This window comes from Schistocerca americana, chromosome X (genome assembly GCF_021461395.2).
Source record: "Schistocerca americana isolate TAMUIC-IGC-003095 chromosome X, iqSchAmer2.1, whole genome shotgun sequence".
Lineage (NCBI taxonomy): Eukaryota > Metazoa > Arthropoda > Insecta > Orthoptera > Acrididae > Schistocerca > Schistocerca americana.
Window position 1 is genome coordinate 949,452,388 of NC_060130.1, and position 18,074 is coordinate 949,470,461.

An 18,074-nucleotide genomic window follows, 5' to 3' on the forward strand; every position below is an offset into this window, starting at 1 on the left:
TGGAATTCAACAAATCATTGGAAGTCCCGTGCAGAAATATTGAGCCATACTGCCTCTACAGCCGTCCGTATTCACGGAAAGTGTTGCCGGTGCAGGATTTTGTGCACGAACTGACCTCGCGATTATGTCCCATAAATGTTGGATCGGGCCGTGTCGGGAGCTCGACTTGTCCAGAATGTTCTTCAAACCAGTCGCGAACAACTGTGGCCCGGCCACATAGCGCATCGTCATCCATAAAAATTCCATCTTTATTTGGGAACATGAAGTCCACGAATGGTCTCCAAGTATCTGAAAATAACCATTTCCAATCAATGATCGTTTCAGTTGGACCAGCGCACACCATTATGGAGCCATGACCAGCTTGCACCGTGCCTTGTGGACAACCTGGGTCCACGGCTTCGTCAGGTCTGCGCCGCACTCGAACCCTCCCGTCAGCTCTTACCAACTAAAATCGGGGGTCACCTGACCAGGCCGCAGTTTTCCAGTCGTCTAGGGTCCAACCGACGTGGTCACGAGGCCACGAGAGGCGCTGTAGGCGATGTCGTAGTCTCAGCAAAGGCACTCGCTTCGATCGTCTGCTGTCATACTCCATTAACGCTAATTTCGCCGCACTGTCCTACAGGATAAGTTCATCGCACGCTCCACATTGATTTCTGCGGTTATTTCATGTTGTGTTTCTTGTCTGTTAGCACTGACAACTCATCTACATCTACATCTACATTTATACTCCGCAAGCCACCCAACGGTGTGTGGCGGAGGGCACTTCACGTGCCACTGTCATTACCTCCCTTTTCTGTTCCAGTCGCGTATGGTTCGCGGGAAGAAGGACTGTCTGAAAGCCTCCGTGCGCTCTCGAATCTCTCTAATTTTACATTAGTGATCTCCTCGGGAAGTATAAGTAGGGGGAAGCAATATATTCGATACCTCATCCAGAAACGCACCCTCTCGAAACCTGGACAGCAAGCTACACCGCGATGCAGAGCGCCTCTCTTGTAGAGTCTGCCACTTAAGTTTGATAAACATCTCTGTAACGCTATCACGGTTACCAAATAACCCTGTGACGAAACGCGCCGCTCTTCTTTGGAACTTCTCTATCTCCTCCGTCAACCCGATCTGGTACGGATCCCACACTGATGAGCAATACTCAAGTATAGGTCGAACGAGTGTTTTGTAAGCCACCTCCTTTGTTGATGGACTACATTTTCTAAGGACTCTCCCAATGAATATCAACCTGGTACCCGCCTTACCAACAATTAATTTTATATGATCATTCCACTTCAGTTTGTTCCGCTATCATTTAATCATACAATAAAGGATCCTTCAAACTATGTATTCGCAATACATTACATTTGTCTATGTTAAGGGTCAGTTGCCACTCTCTGCACCAAGTGCCTATCCGCTGCAGATCTTCCTGCATTTCGCTACAATTTTCTAATGCTGCAACTTCTCTGTATACTACAGCATCATCCGTGAAAAGCTGCATGGAACTTCCGACACTATCTACTAGGTCATTTATATATTTTGTGAAAAGCAATGGTCCCATAACACTCCCCTGTGGCACGCCAGAGGTTACTTTAACGTCTGTAGACGTCTCTCCATTGAGAACAACGTGCTGTGTTCTGTTTGCTAGAAACTCTTCAATCCAGCAACACAGCTGGTCTGATATTCTGTAGGCTCTTACTTTGTTTATCAGGCGACAGTGCGGAACTGTATCGAACGCCTTCCGGAAGTCAAGGAAAATAGCATGTACCAGGCAGCCTCTATCTAATATTTTCTGGGTTTCATGAACAAATAAAGCGAGTTGGGTCTCACACGATCGCTGTTTCCGGAATCCATGTTGATTCCTACATAGTAGATTCTGGGTTTCCAAAAACGACATGATACTCGAGCAAAAAACATGTTCCTAAAATTCTACAACAGATCGACGTCAGAGATATAGGTCTATAGTTTTACGAATCTGCTCGACGACCCTTCTTGAAGACTGGGACTACCTGTGCTCTTTTCCAATCATTTGGAACCTTCCGTTCCTCTAGAGACTTGCGGTACACGGCTGTTAGAAGGGGGGCAAGTTCTTTCGCGTACTCTGTGTAGAATCGAATTGGTATCCCGTCAGGTCCAGTGGACTTTCCTCTGTTGAGTGATTCCAGTTGCTTTTCTATTCCTTGGACGCTGCTACTCTCGGTTTCTTGGTACTGAATTGTCTGTGGTGAGAGGTAATGCCTGAAATTAGGTACTCTAGGCACATTCTTGACACTGTGCTTCTCGGAATACTGAATTCCCTAACAATTTAAGAAATAAAATGTCCCTTGAGTCTTGCTCCAACTACCATTCGAATCCTGCCGCGGACATGGATGTGTGTGATGTCCTTAGGTTAGTTAGGTTTAAGTAGTTCTAAGTTCTAGGGGACTGATGACCACAGCAGTTAAGTCCCATAGAGCTCAGAGCCATTTGAACCAAGCCAACTACCATTCCGCGTTCATTGTCGTTGTGTCGCCATAATAATTTTGTACCTTGTGTGCGCGACACTACCGCCATCTACATACGTACATATCACCATACCACGACTTTCGTCACCTCATTGTATAGCAATGTTTAGGTAGCGGTCATCGCCTTCGGCAGTGGCCCACGTAACGTTACTCTCCAGTGCACGGAAAACACGAGGAGCACCTTGCCTCAACCAGTGTTCTACTGTATTAACAAACCAAATTCGTCCGAACAGGTGTTGGAGGCCCAACGGTATTGACCGTCCGCCGTGTCATCCTCGGAGAATGGGCGTCATTGGATGCGGATATCGGGGAGCATGTGGTCAGCACACCGCTCTCCCGGCTGTTGTCAGTTTTTGTGGCCGGACTACTATACAAACAAACTCACGTACAGCACAAACAGCAACTGACGATGGTAACGGATGCACAGGCGTGTCCCAGGAGCGATAGTGAATATTCAGAGACAGAACAGGAATGATTATTCGAAGGAAGAAATTACAGTAAACATGGGCCCTAAAATGCATACCTTAAGAGCTATGAGCACTTGTTCTGTAGAAAAGATGTGCTAAACGGTAGCAAAGATGAACAAGTGCTGATAGTTTTTAAGGTATGCATTTTAGATCCAATGGTTACTGGACTTTGTTGCTCCGAATGGTAGTTACTGTCATATCCCTGAATAGTGACCATTCCCCCTGGGACACCTTGTATAGAACATTAACTCGTGCTTCCTATTAGGAAGAAAACATTGAGCAGCATAGTAGTCATCTTCGTTTCAAGACGACAAATGGACTCTCCGAAATGATAAGGTGATACAGTTGTGAGAGAAGTGGCGATTGGTAACAAGTTTAAAATGAGCCTTAGAAATGTCGATGCACATTTCTGTTTTCTTTTATTAATATTTTGCCGCCGCCACAGAATCTACATAGTATCATGTTTAAGACACACATTCTATTACATAAGAGCTTCAACGACATTGCTGACAAAGTGGTACTATATAAGATCTGTTAAAGGCCGCTTGGTATAATGGCTAAACTTTGACATGTATACAAGGTGGTCAGATCAGTCTGAAAAGCTCATAAGGGTGTTGCAGGGTAGGTGGTGTTTCCGAGTTAACTAGCCAATCAGGTCGTTGCGCGCGCAGATTGAAGCAGCCCGCCAGATACAAATAGTGTCAGTTGTTCTCATAGCGTAGATGACAGCACACGAGACTTCCCAGCCTTTGGCTCGAATTCGATCCTTACTACCGTTCTATGTCCAATTTTTGTATCGCTCTCTTGTTCTGTTTTAGGAAACAAAATAAAAATTTGGCGACAACGTGTCTGGCGGGCCCCGTCAATTTACGCGCGCAACGGCCTGATTGACTAACTTCAAGGCTAATTAACTCGAAAACGGCGCAACGTACCGAATTTTTTTCTGAACAATTATTTCTCAGCACAACCTACCCTGTAACACCTTTACTAGCTTTTTAGACTATTTCTGACCACCCTGTATACAGGGTGTTTGGGGTTATAGGTGGAGATCTTGCGATCATAGGTACACTAATACGGGTCCACTACCCACTTCAATATGCTAGCTGTTTTTTCTCTGTGTCTAAGAGAGCAAACACGTCACATAATTTACTATCTGATGTTTCCTGCACCGTCGCTGCACAACTAAGTTCACTAGACTGTCAGTAACTGTTTTGCGTTCACGCGTCCATACTTCAACACGTGACCTGCTGCTCAGGGGAAAATAAGCATCAACGGGTTACTTTCGCCACATGGAGATACTAACCAACCTAAGAACATGCTACTCCTGATAACTATAATTATTATACTGCAAATAAAGGAAACACTGATGTAATGTTGTTGAATAGGCCGGCCGGTTGGCCGTGCGGTTCTAGGCGCTTCAGTCTGGAACCGCGTGACCGCTACGGTCGCAGGTTCGAATCCTGCCTCGGGCATGGATGTGTGTGATGTCCTTAGGTTAGTTAGGTTTAAGTTCTAGGGGACTGATGACCACAGATGTTAAGTCCCATAGTGCTCAGAGCCATTTTGTTGTTCAATACACTGTCCTCAGTGACCCTAACACCCTGACTTGTATAGGCAACAGATCTGTTAGGTTTTATCTATTTGAATGGATCGTTTGTGTCTCTGACTCTTCTGCAGAATTGTTAATGTCTCTTTCCAAGATGATCTTTGCCCCACTCATTCTACTGGAATCTTTGAGATCTGAACGACAAACTGTCAGCTGTAAAAGCGAAATTTTAACAGTCTTGGAATATCTCGAAGTTCTAAAGAACAGGTATGGTTGCCGCTTTCCAGGAAATTCGCCGATTGGCGAAACGGGTATATTACAATCCGTCACTGAAGGTATCTCGGCACTCGGTTCACGTTCGCGAGGAATGTGCTTCAAATCCGTGTGCGGTCATTCCGGTCTCAGATGCCTACGGCTTTCCAAATGCCGGAACAGCTCACGGAAAGAGGCTACAAATGGTCTGTTTCCTGCCGGAGCTCCCTCGTTTCCTTCGGACAGACGCGCAGGCCGGCCCACAAAAAACGCGGCAGGGAGCATAGCATTCTTTTATGCGGCGCGTATTGATTGACGCAGCGCCGCAGCGCGCCACGCCGCTCAGCGTACTGGGCCGGGGTTCGACCCCCGTAATCCGGCCCGGCAGATGAGTCACGGCAAGCTGGGGGAGGGGGGGGGGGGGGGCGACGGACGGCGTGTCTCTGTACCGCGCGCACAGCTCACTCTGCGCTGCAAAAAATTACACGGCCGGCGGGTCGATGCGTCGCGATGACCGTTGCAGAAATGCCCCATTACTTGCGTCTCAACTCTGTTATCAGTATGCCGATCGTTCAGAACAAGTCACGCACAATTACTCGGGATATCACATTTATTTAGTTACTTAGCAAGTTATCTGTGTGTTCCGTCGATCGTAATTGTGACAACTCGCTATTATATGGAACGATTAATTTCTACAATTAAAGCGCATCTCCTCAGCGGAACAGGTGGTAAGTTTATGGATTATTAATCAAAGGAATGAGGACATTAGCTGCTAGTGGGCACTGAATTAAATCAATGGGGAAAGTTGAATATTAGCACCGCACAGGGAGTCGAACCCGGATTTTCCGCCTCGGCTATCCGGACACGGTCGCTCAGCGACCCAAATTCCCACCTTATCCACACACTACTGAAGTAGGGCCCCTACCCATTACCTTCACTACTCGCAGATTCGGGCTTCTTTGTGCATCTGCACTGGAAGGATGCAGTTGTCATGCAGATATGACTTCAGTTTGTGTTTGAAGTTAACTGCATTATCGAATAAATTCGTAACATCACTGGATAGGTGGTCACAGATTTTATGGCTGAATACCTCACTCCAGTCTATGCCACAGAACGATAGATGGTGTAAATTAGTTCTCCTTTTAGTAGTATGTTTCAGACGTCGTAAATCTACTATGAGGCTATTTTCAGTAAGCCAAACTGTTTAAAGAACTAGCTACAAAAGGTTCTTGAATGGTCACAACGTTCTATCCTTATTAGTCGCTTCTGGACAGCCATCACTTTTCTTCGCCGATGTCGAGTTACTCCAGTCTCAAACGAAGGGAGTTTGGTAGTCCAGATCCGGGGGCGGAACCTCGACAACGGCTCTTGTAATGTGAAACAATACAGAACTCTACATCTACACTCTGCGGATTACTGTGAAGTGTGTGGCGACGGTTATTTCTGTAGTACCACATATTAGGGTTCGTTCCATTCACTGAAGGAGCTTGGGAAGAATGCCTGCTGGTACGCCTCTGTTATTTGTCTAATTTTATCTGCACGGTCTCAAAGAGACAGGAAGTTGTGAGCTGAAGAATATTCCTAGTTCGTGACCTGATTCCTGTAGTGTAGTAAGCAGGTCCCCGCGAGATGTACGGGATCTGTCTTCGAGTGTCTGCCGCTGATGATTTTACAACATTTCCTCCAGTCAAACAAGCGTGTAACATTCACACTGCCATTCTTTCTATATGTCCCATGTGTCCTATCAGTCCGACCTGATATAGATCTCGTACAGTTGAGACGCATTCAAACATGGTTCGTATAAGTGTTTTGTTTCCAATCTGTTTTACGGACAAATACCATTTTCCCATGACCCTGTCACTAAATCGTAGCCTGACATTTTCTTTGTGTACAATTAAGCCCATGTGGTCACTCCACTTCGCGTCGGTACACATTGTATCTCCCAAATATTTGTATTCCGTGACTCACTCTATTTGTGATTCATTAATCCTGTAGTCAAAGTGTAACACACTGCTACGTTTCGTTTAGTGCACAACTTCGCATTTATCTACGTTAACAGCTATTTCCAAGTCTTTGCACCAGGTTAATATTATGCCGAGTTCTAATTGGGTTTTACTACAATCTTTATAATTTCAAGTTATATAGACGCGTTATCTACGAAATGCCCGAGACTGCCAGTGACAAGAAAAGCACCTGCTAAATCATTGATTTATAACATAATCGGCAACACTCCACGACGTATTACTTCAGCTTCTATAGATGAATCTCCGTCCTACGCCCTGCCTGTCAGATAAGTTTCGATCCAGTCACTTACCTGGCTGGATGTCCCTTACTAACATATTTTCTTTAGGTAATGTCTACGTGGTACTGAATTAAAAGCTTTCCGAAAGTCTAGAAATACCGAACTAATAAGGTTCCCTCGCCCATAGCACTGACGACACCGTGTGCAATGAGGGAGATTCGAGTTCCACGTGATCTATCTTTTGGGAACGTAGGCTAATTTCCACAAAACAGATTATTTTGTTCCATGTAAGTCATAAAGCTCGAACCAAAAAACTGTTCTAGTATTCGGCTACAAATACGGTGAGTGATATAGAACGGTAGTTCAGTGGTTCAGATATGCTTCCTTTTTTTGTAGAGGGGTGTGACATGAACTTGGCACAAACTTAACTGTCATATACGTGCTTTGGGTATGTGCCTCTGGAAAGCTTCGTCAAGTATTCTTCCTTCAGTTTTTCTCGTCCTGAGACGAATTACTGACTCTAGTCCACCTTCAGAATTCTTGCGAGATATTCAAAGATTAGTTACAACTTGTGAGCGGTGTACAGACGTTAATGTTACAGATTTTGGTTTCTGAATGAGATAATATGTATTGGTGAATTCTTTCGAAAGCGGGTTCCTTAGAGACGAGGAAGTTAAACGGTTCCAAAGATTCATGTTCTTAAGGCCCACATAAATAAAGGAAAAATTAAGCGTTACTGATTTTAGTTTGTTTCTATGTGGTTCCAATTCGAATTCATTGCAGTTAAGAAGCAATCGGTAGCCCGTGGAGGATGACACACATTGCCCAATTGCCAATGCCTTATATACTTCTCAGAAATAACAGGTATTTTGTTGGAGGAGAGCAGCAATAACAGTAAGAGAATTGAATGATACGGCATATATCCAAAGGCACAGATTAGAAAGGTTCCAGAAGCTTAGAAGCGTTATCACGTACCGATGATTAATTTTTGTTCTTTTTCTGCGGAAGATAGCACCCAACAGCTAGACATACAAGAGGTGACAAACCAAATGGCTTATACCATCAACTCGCCCGGCTACGTGTTAAACGCGACCGCTTCCGTAACGCGGAGGCATGCTGGCACCGGGTCGAATTAGCTCAGCGCGCTAACAGCTTGCATGTGGCTTTTAGGCAGTTTTCCACATACCACTAGGGGCATACCGGTTCAAAAATGGCTCTGAGCACTATGTGACTTAACTTCTGAGGTCATCAGTCGCCTAGAACTTAGAACTAAGTAAACCTAACTAACATAAGGACATCACACACATCCATGCCCGAGGCAGGATTCGAACTTGCGACCGTAGCGGTCGCTTGGTTCCAGACTGTAGCGCCTAGAACCGCACGGCCACTCAGGCCGGCCGGCATACTGGTTTCAATGTTCCGCCTCAGATACATGCTACGCAAACATTTAGAACACTTTCTCATATTTGCAGACAGAATTTACGCTACACGCAGACAGATTGGGTACACTGCTCCTAGCCGAGCGGTTCTAGACGCTTCAGTCTGGAACCGTGCGACCACTACGGTCGCAGGTTCGAATCCTGCCTCGGGTACGGATGTATGTGATGTCCTTAGGATAGTTACGTTTAAGTAGTTCTAAGTTCTAGGGAACTGATGACCTCAGATGTTAAGTCCCATAGTGCTCAGAGGCATTTGAACCATTTACACTGGTCCTATCCTGGTTTGTGAATAGGAGACTGATGACCTTCGCTGCTTAGTCTCCTTAAGCATTTACTCAGAGTTAAACTTTTACCATTAAATCAGAAGTGCAGCAATCACCAATGCGAAGAGTTGAAAGGTCATCACGAGGTTTTACCAGGCACTACACTATTGATGTTACGGGCTGTTGCACTAATGTTCAAAAAAATGAAAGCTCAACCGTTCGCCAGTTGTTCCCAGGAATGAAATTATGTCTGGCACTAGCAAAAATACAGCTTTACGACCAAACGTGTATCAAAGTCTAAATTTGTCGCTTATCTAAACTAAAACTTAGCCAACATAGCTTCCGAATTACGTAAACACTATAAAAGAAAGTTTTGTTTACGGAGTTATAATTTCAGGTATATGGATGACAATAGTGACGATTTGAGCACTGAAATAACAGATACTACGCTGTTATGAGCAACCAGAAAACACAACAGGAAAAACAAATGAAAATTTTCCTTCTTTTTTCGTGATCACGGATTGCATGACTTACGTTTAGATTTGAAAGATTTGATAAGAAACATTCTTCGCTGTTGCTTGAAGAGCCATCGCAACGTTTTCCAGGATTTAGGGTTTCCTTAAATAACGGAGGAAGAGAGTGTTGTGGTCCCAGAGTCAATTGTTCAACTTAGATTTACGTCGTGTATCAATTTATTATAAGTCGAAGTGATAATACAGCTCCCTCAATCCGCAATGGTTCTCTCGACAAGCAGAAATCTACCGCGTGCATGTCGGTCTTCAGACTCACAGAATTCTCTTTTTCTGTTTCATGTTACGTGAAAAAAAATTTTTGTTGTGTGTGAACAAGCTGCTACAGTTGACAGTGGTCGTCGCTGTAAGCAGTTGATAGTGAGAGAGTCGTAGGTTGAAGTCTCGCTCTGAGGAATACTTAAATTGTATCCTTTCGTTTTCAGCTAAATTTCCTGTGATATCTATGTGGTGAACACATCATCTACTGCGGTTTAGTCAAAAGTAATTTAATCCGATGGTTAAATATATAAGATGTTGTACAAGTACAGAAGAAATGAGCAATGAAACAGATAAGCCACATCGCTAAATTCAGCTCAGCTTTAGAGGTTTAGAGCAGTTTACCAGATATGTATTTACAAAAAACAATTAACTTTCTAACGTAGGTCACTCAGATCAGTGTAGTAGGAAAACAGAGGAATCTGTCCGAGCCATGGCTTTCTATCACAGCTGCAAAAATAAGACAAACGCTCGTTTGTCTTCATACAAGTTATTCGATCTCTGAGGCTGAAATAGTTCCCCACGTACGCTGTGTCACGGTGAAGAATAGTTGCACTGGAGCTCCATCAGTTTTCGCTCTGAGTCTGAATTTGATCCATGGTGGTATGGTATTTGCGTAAAATTGGAAACCTTCTGATACAGTGCGAGACGCTACTATTTGCATCAGATGAGAAGCTAAATATTGTCTCCACGAGAACCTTTCCTTCAAAAGCATTATTCTACTATCTCAACAAAAATCTCGCAGCCCTCTAGAAAATTTGTGGGCCATTGAGTGATGGCAGTGACTTTACTTATCACTACCATTGACCCTCTAACAAACTGCAAAAGAAAGTTACATCTTCAGAGATGCGGTTTCCAGTCGTTCGAGATGAAGCTCAAAAAGAAAAACAAGTAAATAAAAGCGGTTGTACTAAAATTCAGAATTTACGAGAAACAGACATAGTTGCTGCGCCGACAGTGTCAGATAAAACAAAAAGCACCCCTAAATAAGTGTGTCTCGAAGAACTGTTAGTAAGGATATCCTGACGTGCCCGTTGTTATCATAACTGTGTAACAATTATCACATGTGGAGGCCGTTCGCAAATGTTAAGTACTCTATCAAAATATTGCCACGGCTTTGCACGATACATTTCATGCGCAAAACGAAATATCGAAACAGAAGAACTAAGAAGTAAGGAGATAAATTTAATTTTACTGCGTAATTAAGCGCTGCTGTAGCGCAATGCTCCTTCTATACGTTTGTTTCCCCTCCTATCGACGCCCCGAAAATAATGAGAGCAGAGGACGCCAAACAAGTGGACGATTAAACATTAACATAAGTACGATCTGTGCACAGTGTTCATGACAACATTCAACAAATTTAATATACCGTACACCGCTGACAGATTAACATGCCGTTTTCGTGAAATGGTACGCGCCAAAGGAAACAAGGTAGTAGGGGAAATCACTTTCGTAGAGATAGCCTATATGAGAAAACAACAGTCACAGTTCTAAGGAATTCTTAAAGCGCAAAGTTTTCCAGTGCTAAGTTCATCTGTTGTAGGTTTCGAGAACGTCTTACACTATCTGCACGCCTGCGGTACGGAATACATTTACCTCCAAATATTTGTGAAAATGGGTAAATTATTTTTATGCATTTATTCAAAATGTGTTAACAGATTTGTTTTTAATGTATCCACTGATTCAGTCTTTCTACTTCCGCGACACATCTGCCGAGACTAACAGCAGAATACGTCTGCCAATGCCTCTGCCAATGAAGGAATTCAGACACAGGCATTTTTTTTTTTTTTTTTTCAGAAAGTGATATCTCTGCACCGTGTATACTCGAATTTTCCACCTTACCGCTAGAGAATTCCAGATTGGATGAACGAGTTGTACTTTGCATGACGTCACAGCTTAGGGAGGCAGCAACTTGGATATCTATGTCTTTGGGATACGGAATAGGAAGATGAAGACGTAAGGCAGACCAATTCAAGAGACGTTGCCGGAGGCTGTAAGTCGTTTTGGATGAACGAGTTGTACTTTGCATGACGTCACAGCTTAGGGAGGCAGCAACTTGGATATCTATGTCTTTGGGATACGGAATAGGAAGATGAAGACGTAAGGCAGACCAATTCAAGAGACGTTGCCGGAGGCTGTAAGTCGTTTTGGATGAACGAGTTGTACTTTGCATGACGTCACAGCTTAGGGAGGCAGCAACTTGGATATCTATGTCTTTGGGATACGGAATAGGAAGATGAAGACGTAAGGCAGATCAATTCAAGAGACGTTGCCGGAGGCTGTAAGTCGTCCGCTGTGAGCCGAAACAATCTTTCGGTTTGAATCTGTCGGCAGTGGTGCTGCCAGAAGGTCGCTGTAGTTTGCAAAGTCAGCAGAGGAGATATTTTTCGAGTACAGCGAAATGACGTATAAAAGGTCGACAGAGTTTCCCATTTAGACATATGCATAGCAGTATACCAGCGGCAAAATGCTACTACCGGAGCACAAAAAAGGCTAATATGCTGCAGTTTTAAAAGACACTGACGGAAAAGTTGGGTACCAGCTGCCTCATTCTACCTTCCTGAGCATCTTCAAAATTTTTACAAAAATCTTGGGATGAGAACATACTCGCGCTCTTTTAACACGCAATTCAAATCTCACTCCCACAAAGTCCCCTAAGTCTAACTCGCCCACACCCACTAGTCAGCTGCCGTAAGTCCCTCATATCCATACACTCACACTTGCCTATTCTCATTCAGCCCAGATCATTATCATTAACTCTTTGTGTGTCTCTAACTGTCACAGTCTCCTGTCTCGCCGCCACAGTATCCTTCGTTCTGTCCTACTACTCGTGTCTCCTCTCGTTCTAACTGTATCCCTCTTGCTCTCTCTTGCTGTTACTGTATGATTTCTTCCTTCCCACTGCTGCTGTCTCTTCTCACAGTCACTACCTCGCTCTTCCTCTTTGTCATTGTCATACACTTCGTCTTTCATTATCACAGTCGTTTCTTCCTCGCTCTGTTTGCGAGTTGAACAGGAAAGGAAATGACTAGTAGTGGTACAGGGGATCCCCGCTACGCACCGCACGGAGGCTTGCGTGGTATGTAAATGTAGATGTAGATGTAGATCATTGGATCGCCCCCCCCCCCCCCCCCCACTTCCACTTTCTACTTCTCTCTCACTGGCACTGTCTCCTATACTCTTTTCCTAGCACTGTTCTGTCACTGTCAACTACTTTCCATTGCCACTGTGTCTCTCTCTCTCACTGCCACCGTCTCCTTCACTCTCTGTACCACAACCACTGCCCACTATCATCCAGTATTTATTACTTTTCTGTCTCTTTCCTGCTGTCACTGCCTCCTCTATCGACATAAAAAAGCATGCCAAGGTGCTGAGGAGGGTAGAATGAGGCAGCTCGTACTCCACTTTCGAGTCCGCCGTGCGGTTCTAGGCGCTACAGTCTGGAGCCGAGCGACCGCTACGGTGGCAGGTTCGAATCCTGCCTCGGGCATGGATGTGTGTGATATCCTTAGGTTAGTTAGGTTTAAGTAGTTCTAAGTTCTAGGCGACTGATGCCCTCCGAAGTTAAGTCGTATAGTGCTCAGAGCCATTTGAACCATTTGAACTTTTCAGTCCGAATCTTTTAAAACTGGAGCACTTCAGCGTTCCTCGGGCGCGATAGGAGCGTTTTTCCGCTGGTTCCCCTCTTGTCCCTGCTACAGCAGGGCATGTCACTCATATGAAAAGAACTTAATGGATCATTCAAAATTTTGATAGTTTACTTTTGTGAAATTGAAACTAATTTTACACTTCAGACCGGATGTTACGTGCAGAAAAATTTTGCATGTACTTCAGTACTACAACATGGGGTTCCCAAAACCCTTCTGATGATAACGGAGACACTTTACGGAAAATTTCTTCGGGCTGCGTTATTTTATAAACTATGTTTCCACCTCACACCGTAGGGTAACTTTGAATATCTGTATCTTGGAAACGGATAAAGATATAAAGAAAAAATTTAAGTTTGTTCGAGATGGGGTCTTAGGAAAATATCGTAAGAATTTCGGACTTTTTTCTGAGTATAGCAGTCTTGGAATCCGCAGTTCGGTTTTAGTGCCCAAAGCCCATGAACTACATGGTGCCTCCATAAGCCTCTTCAGACACGCCACAGATCACATCGAATTAAAAAAGAATCAATCGATTTTCTTCTATTGACTAAGCTGGAAGATGGTGTAATATCCAAATTTTGTCCCTGTGCAGTAGGATAGTTACAGTACGACGATCATTCTGTTGGGTATACAAATAGTCCCTAGCTCAGGGCTCTCCAAAAAACTTGACCCTACCTTTGTATCACCAACAGAACCCGAGATCTGAGCCCCGGAAAAATCCCATTTTTATGCGCGGTTTTTTGGAGCATATTAGGTAGCGCATGCTGTTGCAGGCGTGCCGATTACGAAGCATGCAGTAAGCTGTACCAAGAAAGTACTCAATATATGAGCTGGAAGGGGGAGAGAACAGCAACTCATTTTAGTTTCGCGGTGACGACCAAATAGTCTTTAGATTTCACGACCAATGCTCGAGGCTGCGCATCATGCTGCTCAGTGCCCATCACATGTCCTCGTTTTTTGCTTTTGATACTAAACTGATATGTCTGTGTCTTTGGTGGAGAAGAATAGGCGTGCGGTTTACCAAGATTTTTTTATGGGAGAGAAGGGGCTATCCTTCCCTGTTCCTCGTCCCCTCGCTGAGCTGGAATTCAAAGGTACCAATTACAGACTAAAAACACACAAAATGCGACGAAGTGGCCTTTCACCATCATGTCTGCGCAAATTGGCCTTACAATCTTTTTTTATTTCAACGCAACTTCAATTTTTTTAAAGAAATGGATATTACTAATGCACAACTTAAATACGAAATATAAAGGACTGCGGGGCTCCCCTAAATAGGTATTTGTGGCGTATGAAGTCCAGTTTTAATAGCTGCAGTTGGCTGTTAGTTTCTTATTCAGTCTTTAGCTTCACTAATAGTATCACATTAGTTTTAGAGAGGAGCTGACTCAGTTTTGTTTTATTTAGCGCTGGAAACACGTTCTCTTCCCTACATTCTGTAAATGACTAATTTTCTTAGACACGGTAACAGGAACATTGTTATGTGCGGAAAATGTTGCGCTAACAAGAAGCTGTCCTTCAAGCACGGAGGACCACGTACTCCATCTGATCAGCGTTTGGTCCAACCACTAAATAACTTGAGACGATAATTGAGAACGCGGGCACGGAGCGGACAACTTTCCGCGAGGATCCGGTGACCGGTCGCCAGGTCCAAGCAGTATTCTCCTGGCGTCCAGGTTGCCACCATCGGCGAACGCTGTCTAGCCCATTATTTCAAATAGTTTACACTGTGAAGCAGCTGAGGCGATCTAGAGCAGCGTAATATAAATTTTAAGTGTCCGACAACGAATGCAAATACAAGCACTAAACACGGTGTTACCAATTACGGAAGTCGTCAGTATCATTTTGTCGTGTTGGTAAGAGTAGACGATATAAAATAAGTTATCTTACGTTCGTCTAGTGCTAGGAGGAAATATGCATAAGTTTAGTCTGGTTTATATTAGCTGGTCCGAAGCTGCGATGTATTCGCGACAAGCACAATCACATAAAAGATGGTAAACATCTCTACAGCGTCTCTAATTATGTCAAAAATCTGATCTGAATTGCAGTTGGGGACAGTGTAAGGCATTTTTTTAAACGAGTGATTTTTTGCGCGTCCACGAAACAGCTTCAAACTTACGACATCGTACTTAAAAGACTATGGATTACAATGAAATACTTTTTTGTTGATTACCAAAACACCTCGCACTAGATCTTTTCTAAGTTGCGTATCGCGTACTATTTGACAAGCGTAAGCTTCGGTAAATAGCGTTACTCTTTTGCAGTTCTGTCAATATGTAACTTGTAACAAGTATGAAGTTTATATATCTCCTACGCGAATCACGTAATAATTCTGAAAGTCTCGTAGATCTCTGTAGTCTCTCTTAATACGTGAAAAATCTGTACTTAAATTTTAAACAGAGCCAGCGTTACGATTATCTGTAAATTAGCGAAACTTTCGTTTCCCTTTGCGCACTGAAGGTGACAACACAGTGACAGACAACTACTTTAGATTTGGTTACAATTTCAAGCAGGACTGACCTGTGTGGAGGCGCGTATGCTGCTGCACGTGGCTCAGCTGCTTGAAGCGGCGGTCACAGTAGGAGCACTTGTACGGCTTCTCTCCAGTGTGCACACGTATGTGCTGCACCAGCTGGTGGTTCGACGAGAACGACTTGAGGCACTGCTGGCATTGGTGCGGCTTCACCTCTGAGCGGTGCACCGCCTCGCGAGCCTGCATCTGCATCGCCGACTTGTGCATGAAGATCTGTGAGCACGCCCGAAGGTTAGGAACACCGCCGGGGGCGACAAAAACTTAGGTCTAGGGGCCCGGCCGGGACGCCGACTGGCGTGGCCTCCCGCTCGGGCTGGTCGCCGTGTCTCGCCGCTCGCCGCTAGTCCCTCGTCGCCGGCCGCAGCTCTAGCTAGCCACACGCCTCGCATCCGGACAGCAGAGAATAAAGCGCGCCACCGCCTCACTGTACCCACAAACGGGTTAGCCACCTCATTCGCTACCGTTTCCCGCCTCGGCGAGATAAAATTCCCAGTAAGTCGTCAAACCAGTATCCGTCTCACAATCCGACAATCTGAGGGTAACGGCTGAACGTGTTCAGCTGCAAAGTGTCGATATTCTCGTTGTTACTCTAGATGCTTCGGGAACCACCGAAGCTTCCAGTTTTCACTGTGTGCTGTCCGTATGAGACGGCTGTGCTAGCTAAGTGTTTTCTTACTGCAACATCCTGAAAAAGACAAATTCGAGGGGAGAAAGAGTGCACCGGACAGAGAATTGTTCGCGAGCCACTACGAGAACAATCGAATAGCGTTTGCCCTTTGCAGTTCTAATCGATCTCGATTATTTGGCGGGTCAAACACACGCAGATGTTCTGAAGGCTAAAACCTTTTTGTACATCATAAGCTGTTTAGTTTACTGGAACAAGTAGAACATTTCTTTCGACATTTATTTTGTAAAACAAATGTCGAAATATATGTACAACCTGTGTCATTAAATTAAAAAGTAAAAACATATTTTCCAACACCATAAAAACATTGAGGCTGAAGACGAGAATATGATGACATGTACATGCCTTGCAGAGAGCTGGAGCAGAAATAAAGACATGCACTAACCCGACGCTGGACAACTAACCACTTTTCTAAAACAACTGTATTAATATTTCACAATCCGTATCACAATTTATTATAAACTAAGTTCGAGACATTGAATCGATTAATTATAAAGTAAGTTCTATTTGGAGATTCATCGGAAGAATCCTAAGGAAATACAATCCGGAAACAAAGGAAGTAGGTTACAGTACGCTTGTTCGCCCACTGCTTGAATACTGCTCAGCAGTGTGGGATCCGTACCAGGTACGGTTGATAGAAGAGATAGAGAAGATCCAACGGAGAGCAGCGCACTTCGTTACAGGATCATTTAGTAATCGCGAAAGCGTTACGGAGATAATAAGATAAACTCCAGTGGAAGACTCTGCATGAGAGACGCTCAGTAGCTCGGTACCGGTTTTTGTTGAAGTTTCGAGAACATACCTTCATCTAGGAGTCAAGCAGTATATTGCTCCCTCCGACGTATATCTCGCGAAGAGGCCATGAGGATAAAATCAGAGAGATTAGAGCCCACACAGAGGCATACCGACATTTCTTCTTTCCACGAACAATACGAGACTGGAATAGAAGGGAGAACCGATAGAGGTACTCAATGTACCCGCCGCCACACACCGTCAGGTGGCTTGCGGAGTATGGTTGTAGATGTAGATGTAGAAAATCTTATCAGTTGCCGGGGGAGACAAGTATTAAGTAAATAACAGAGAACAATTTTCAAGCTACCGAAGTGCAAATATGTTCGTACCCCGTTGTAGAACTACTAGACACCTGTCGAACCGTAGTTCAAATTTAGGTGTTATTTGAAAGGGAAGTTTTGAAAACCGACATTAACGTCTCGGAGAACCGCGTGTCAACCCACTTGTGCGTGAGGCTTCCAATACGACGACTGCAACCTACAGTTTATTTTAGTTTAGACGCGTGAAAATCATAGCACTGGCTACAGTTCTTGAAAGAGAAGGGAAAAATCGAAATCTGACACTGTCAAACTGGAAAAAAACTTTTTATTGAAAACTGTCTAGATGCTTCTGGATTTGTATGCAACAGTTAACCGGTTTCGACTCTTTATATAAAAACTAAATTAGTGTATTTTTATTTTTTATTTATCTTGCACTTTTAACTTTTATATTTAATGCTAACTTTGCGTTTTCTTTTTTCTGTATTTTTTAGTTCTGATCAGGACTCATAAGATCAAGCCTGGCAAACTTTTGTACGTCCATGCAATGCGATCAAATTAGTGAATAAAAAATGTTGAATATGGTCGATATGCTGCAAAAATGTGGGACCCAGAGGGCGTGGGATCTACTTTGTCAGCCATTGAGAAGGCATTAAAGTGTACCAGTGTCCAACACC

The 18,074-nt window shown here is 44.0% G+C and overlaps 1 protein-coding gene across 1 annotated transcript in view; it reads right to left on the reverse strand.

Moving 5' to 3' along the window:
• LOC124556828 overlaps positions 1-18,074 on the reverse strand; it is a 554,569-nt gene that overhangs the window by 182,417 nt on the left and 354,078 nt on the right. Inside the window, exon 7 of the mRNA XM_047130843.1 lies at positions 15,651-15,876. Within this exon, the coding sequence (XP_046986799.1) occupies positions 15,651-15,876 (226 nt within the window). The remainder of the gene's footprint in view (positions 1-15,650; positions 15,877-18,074) is intronic.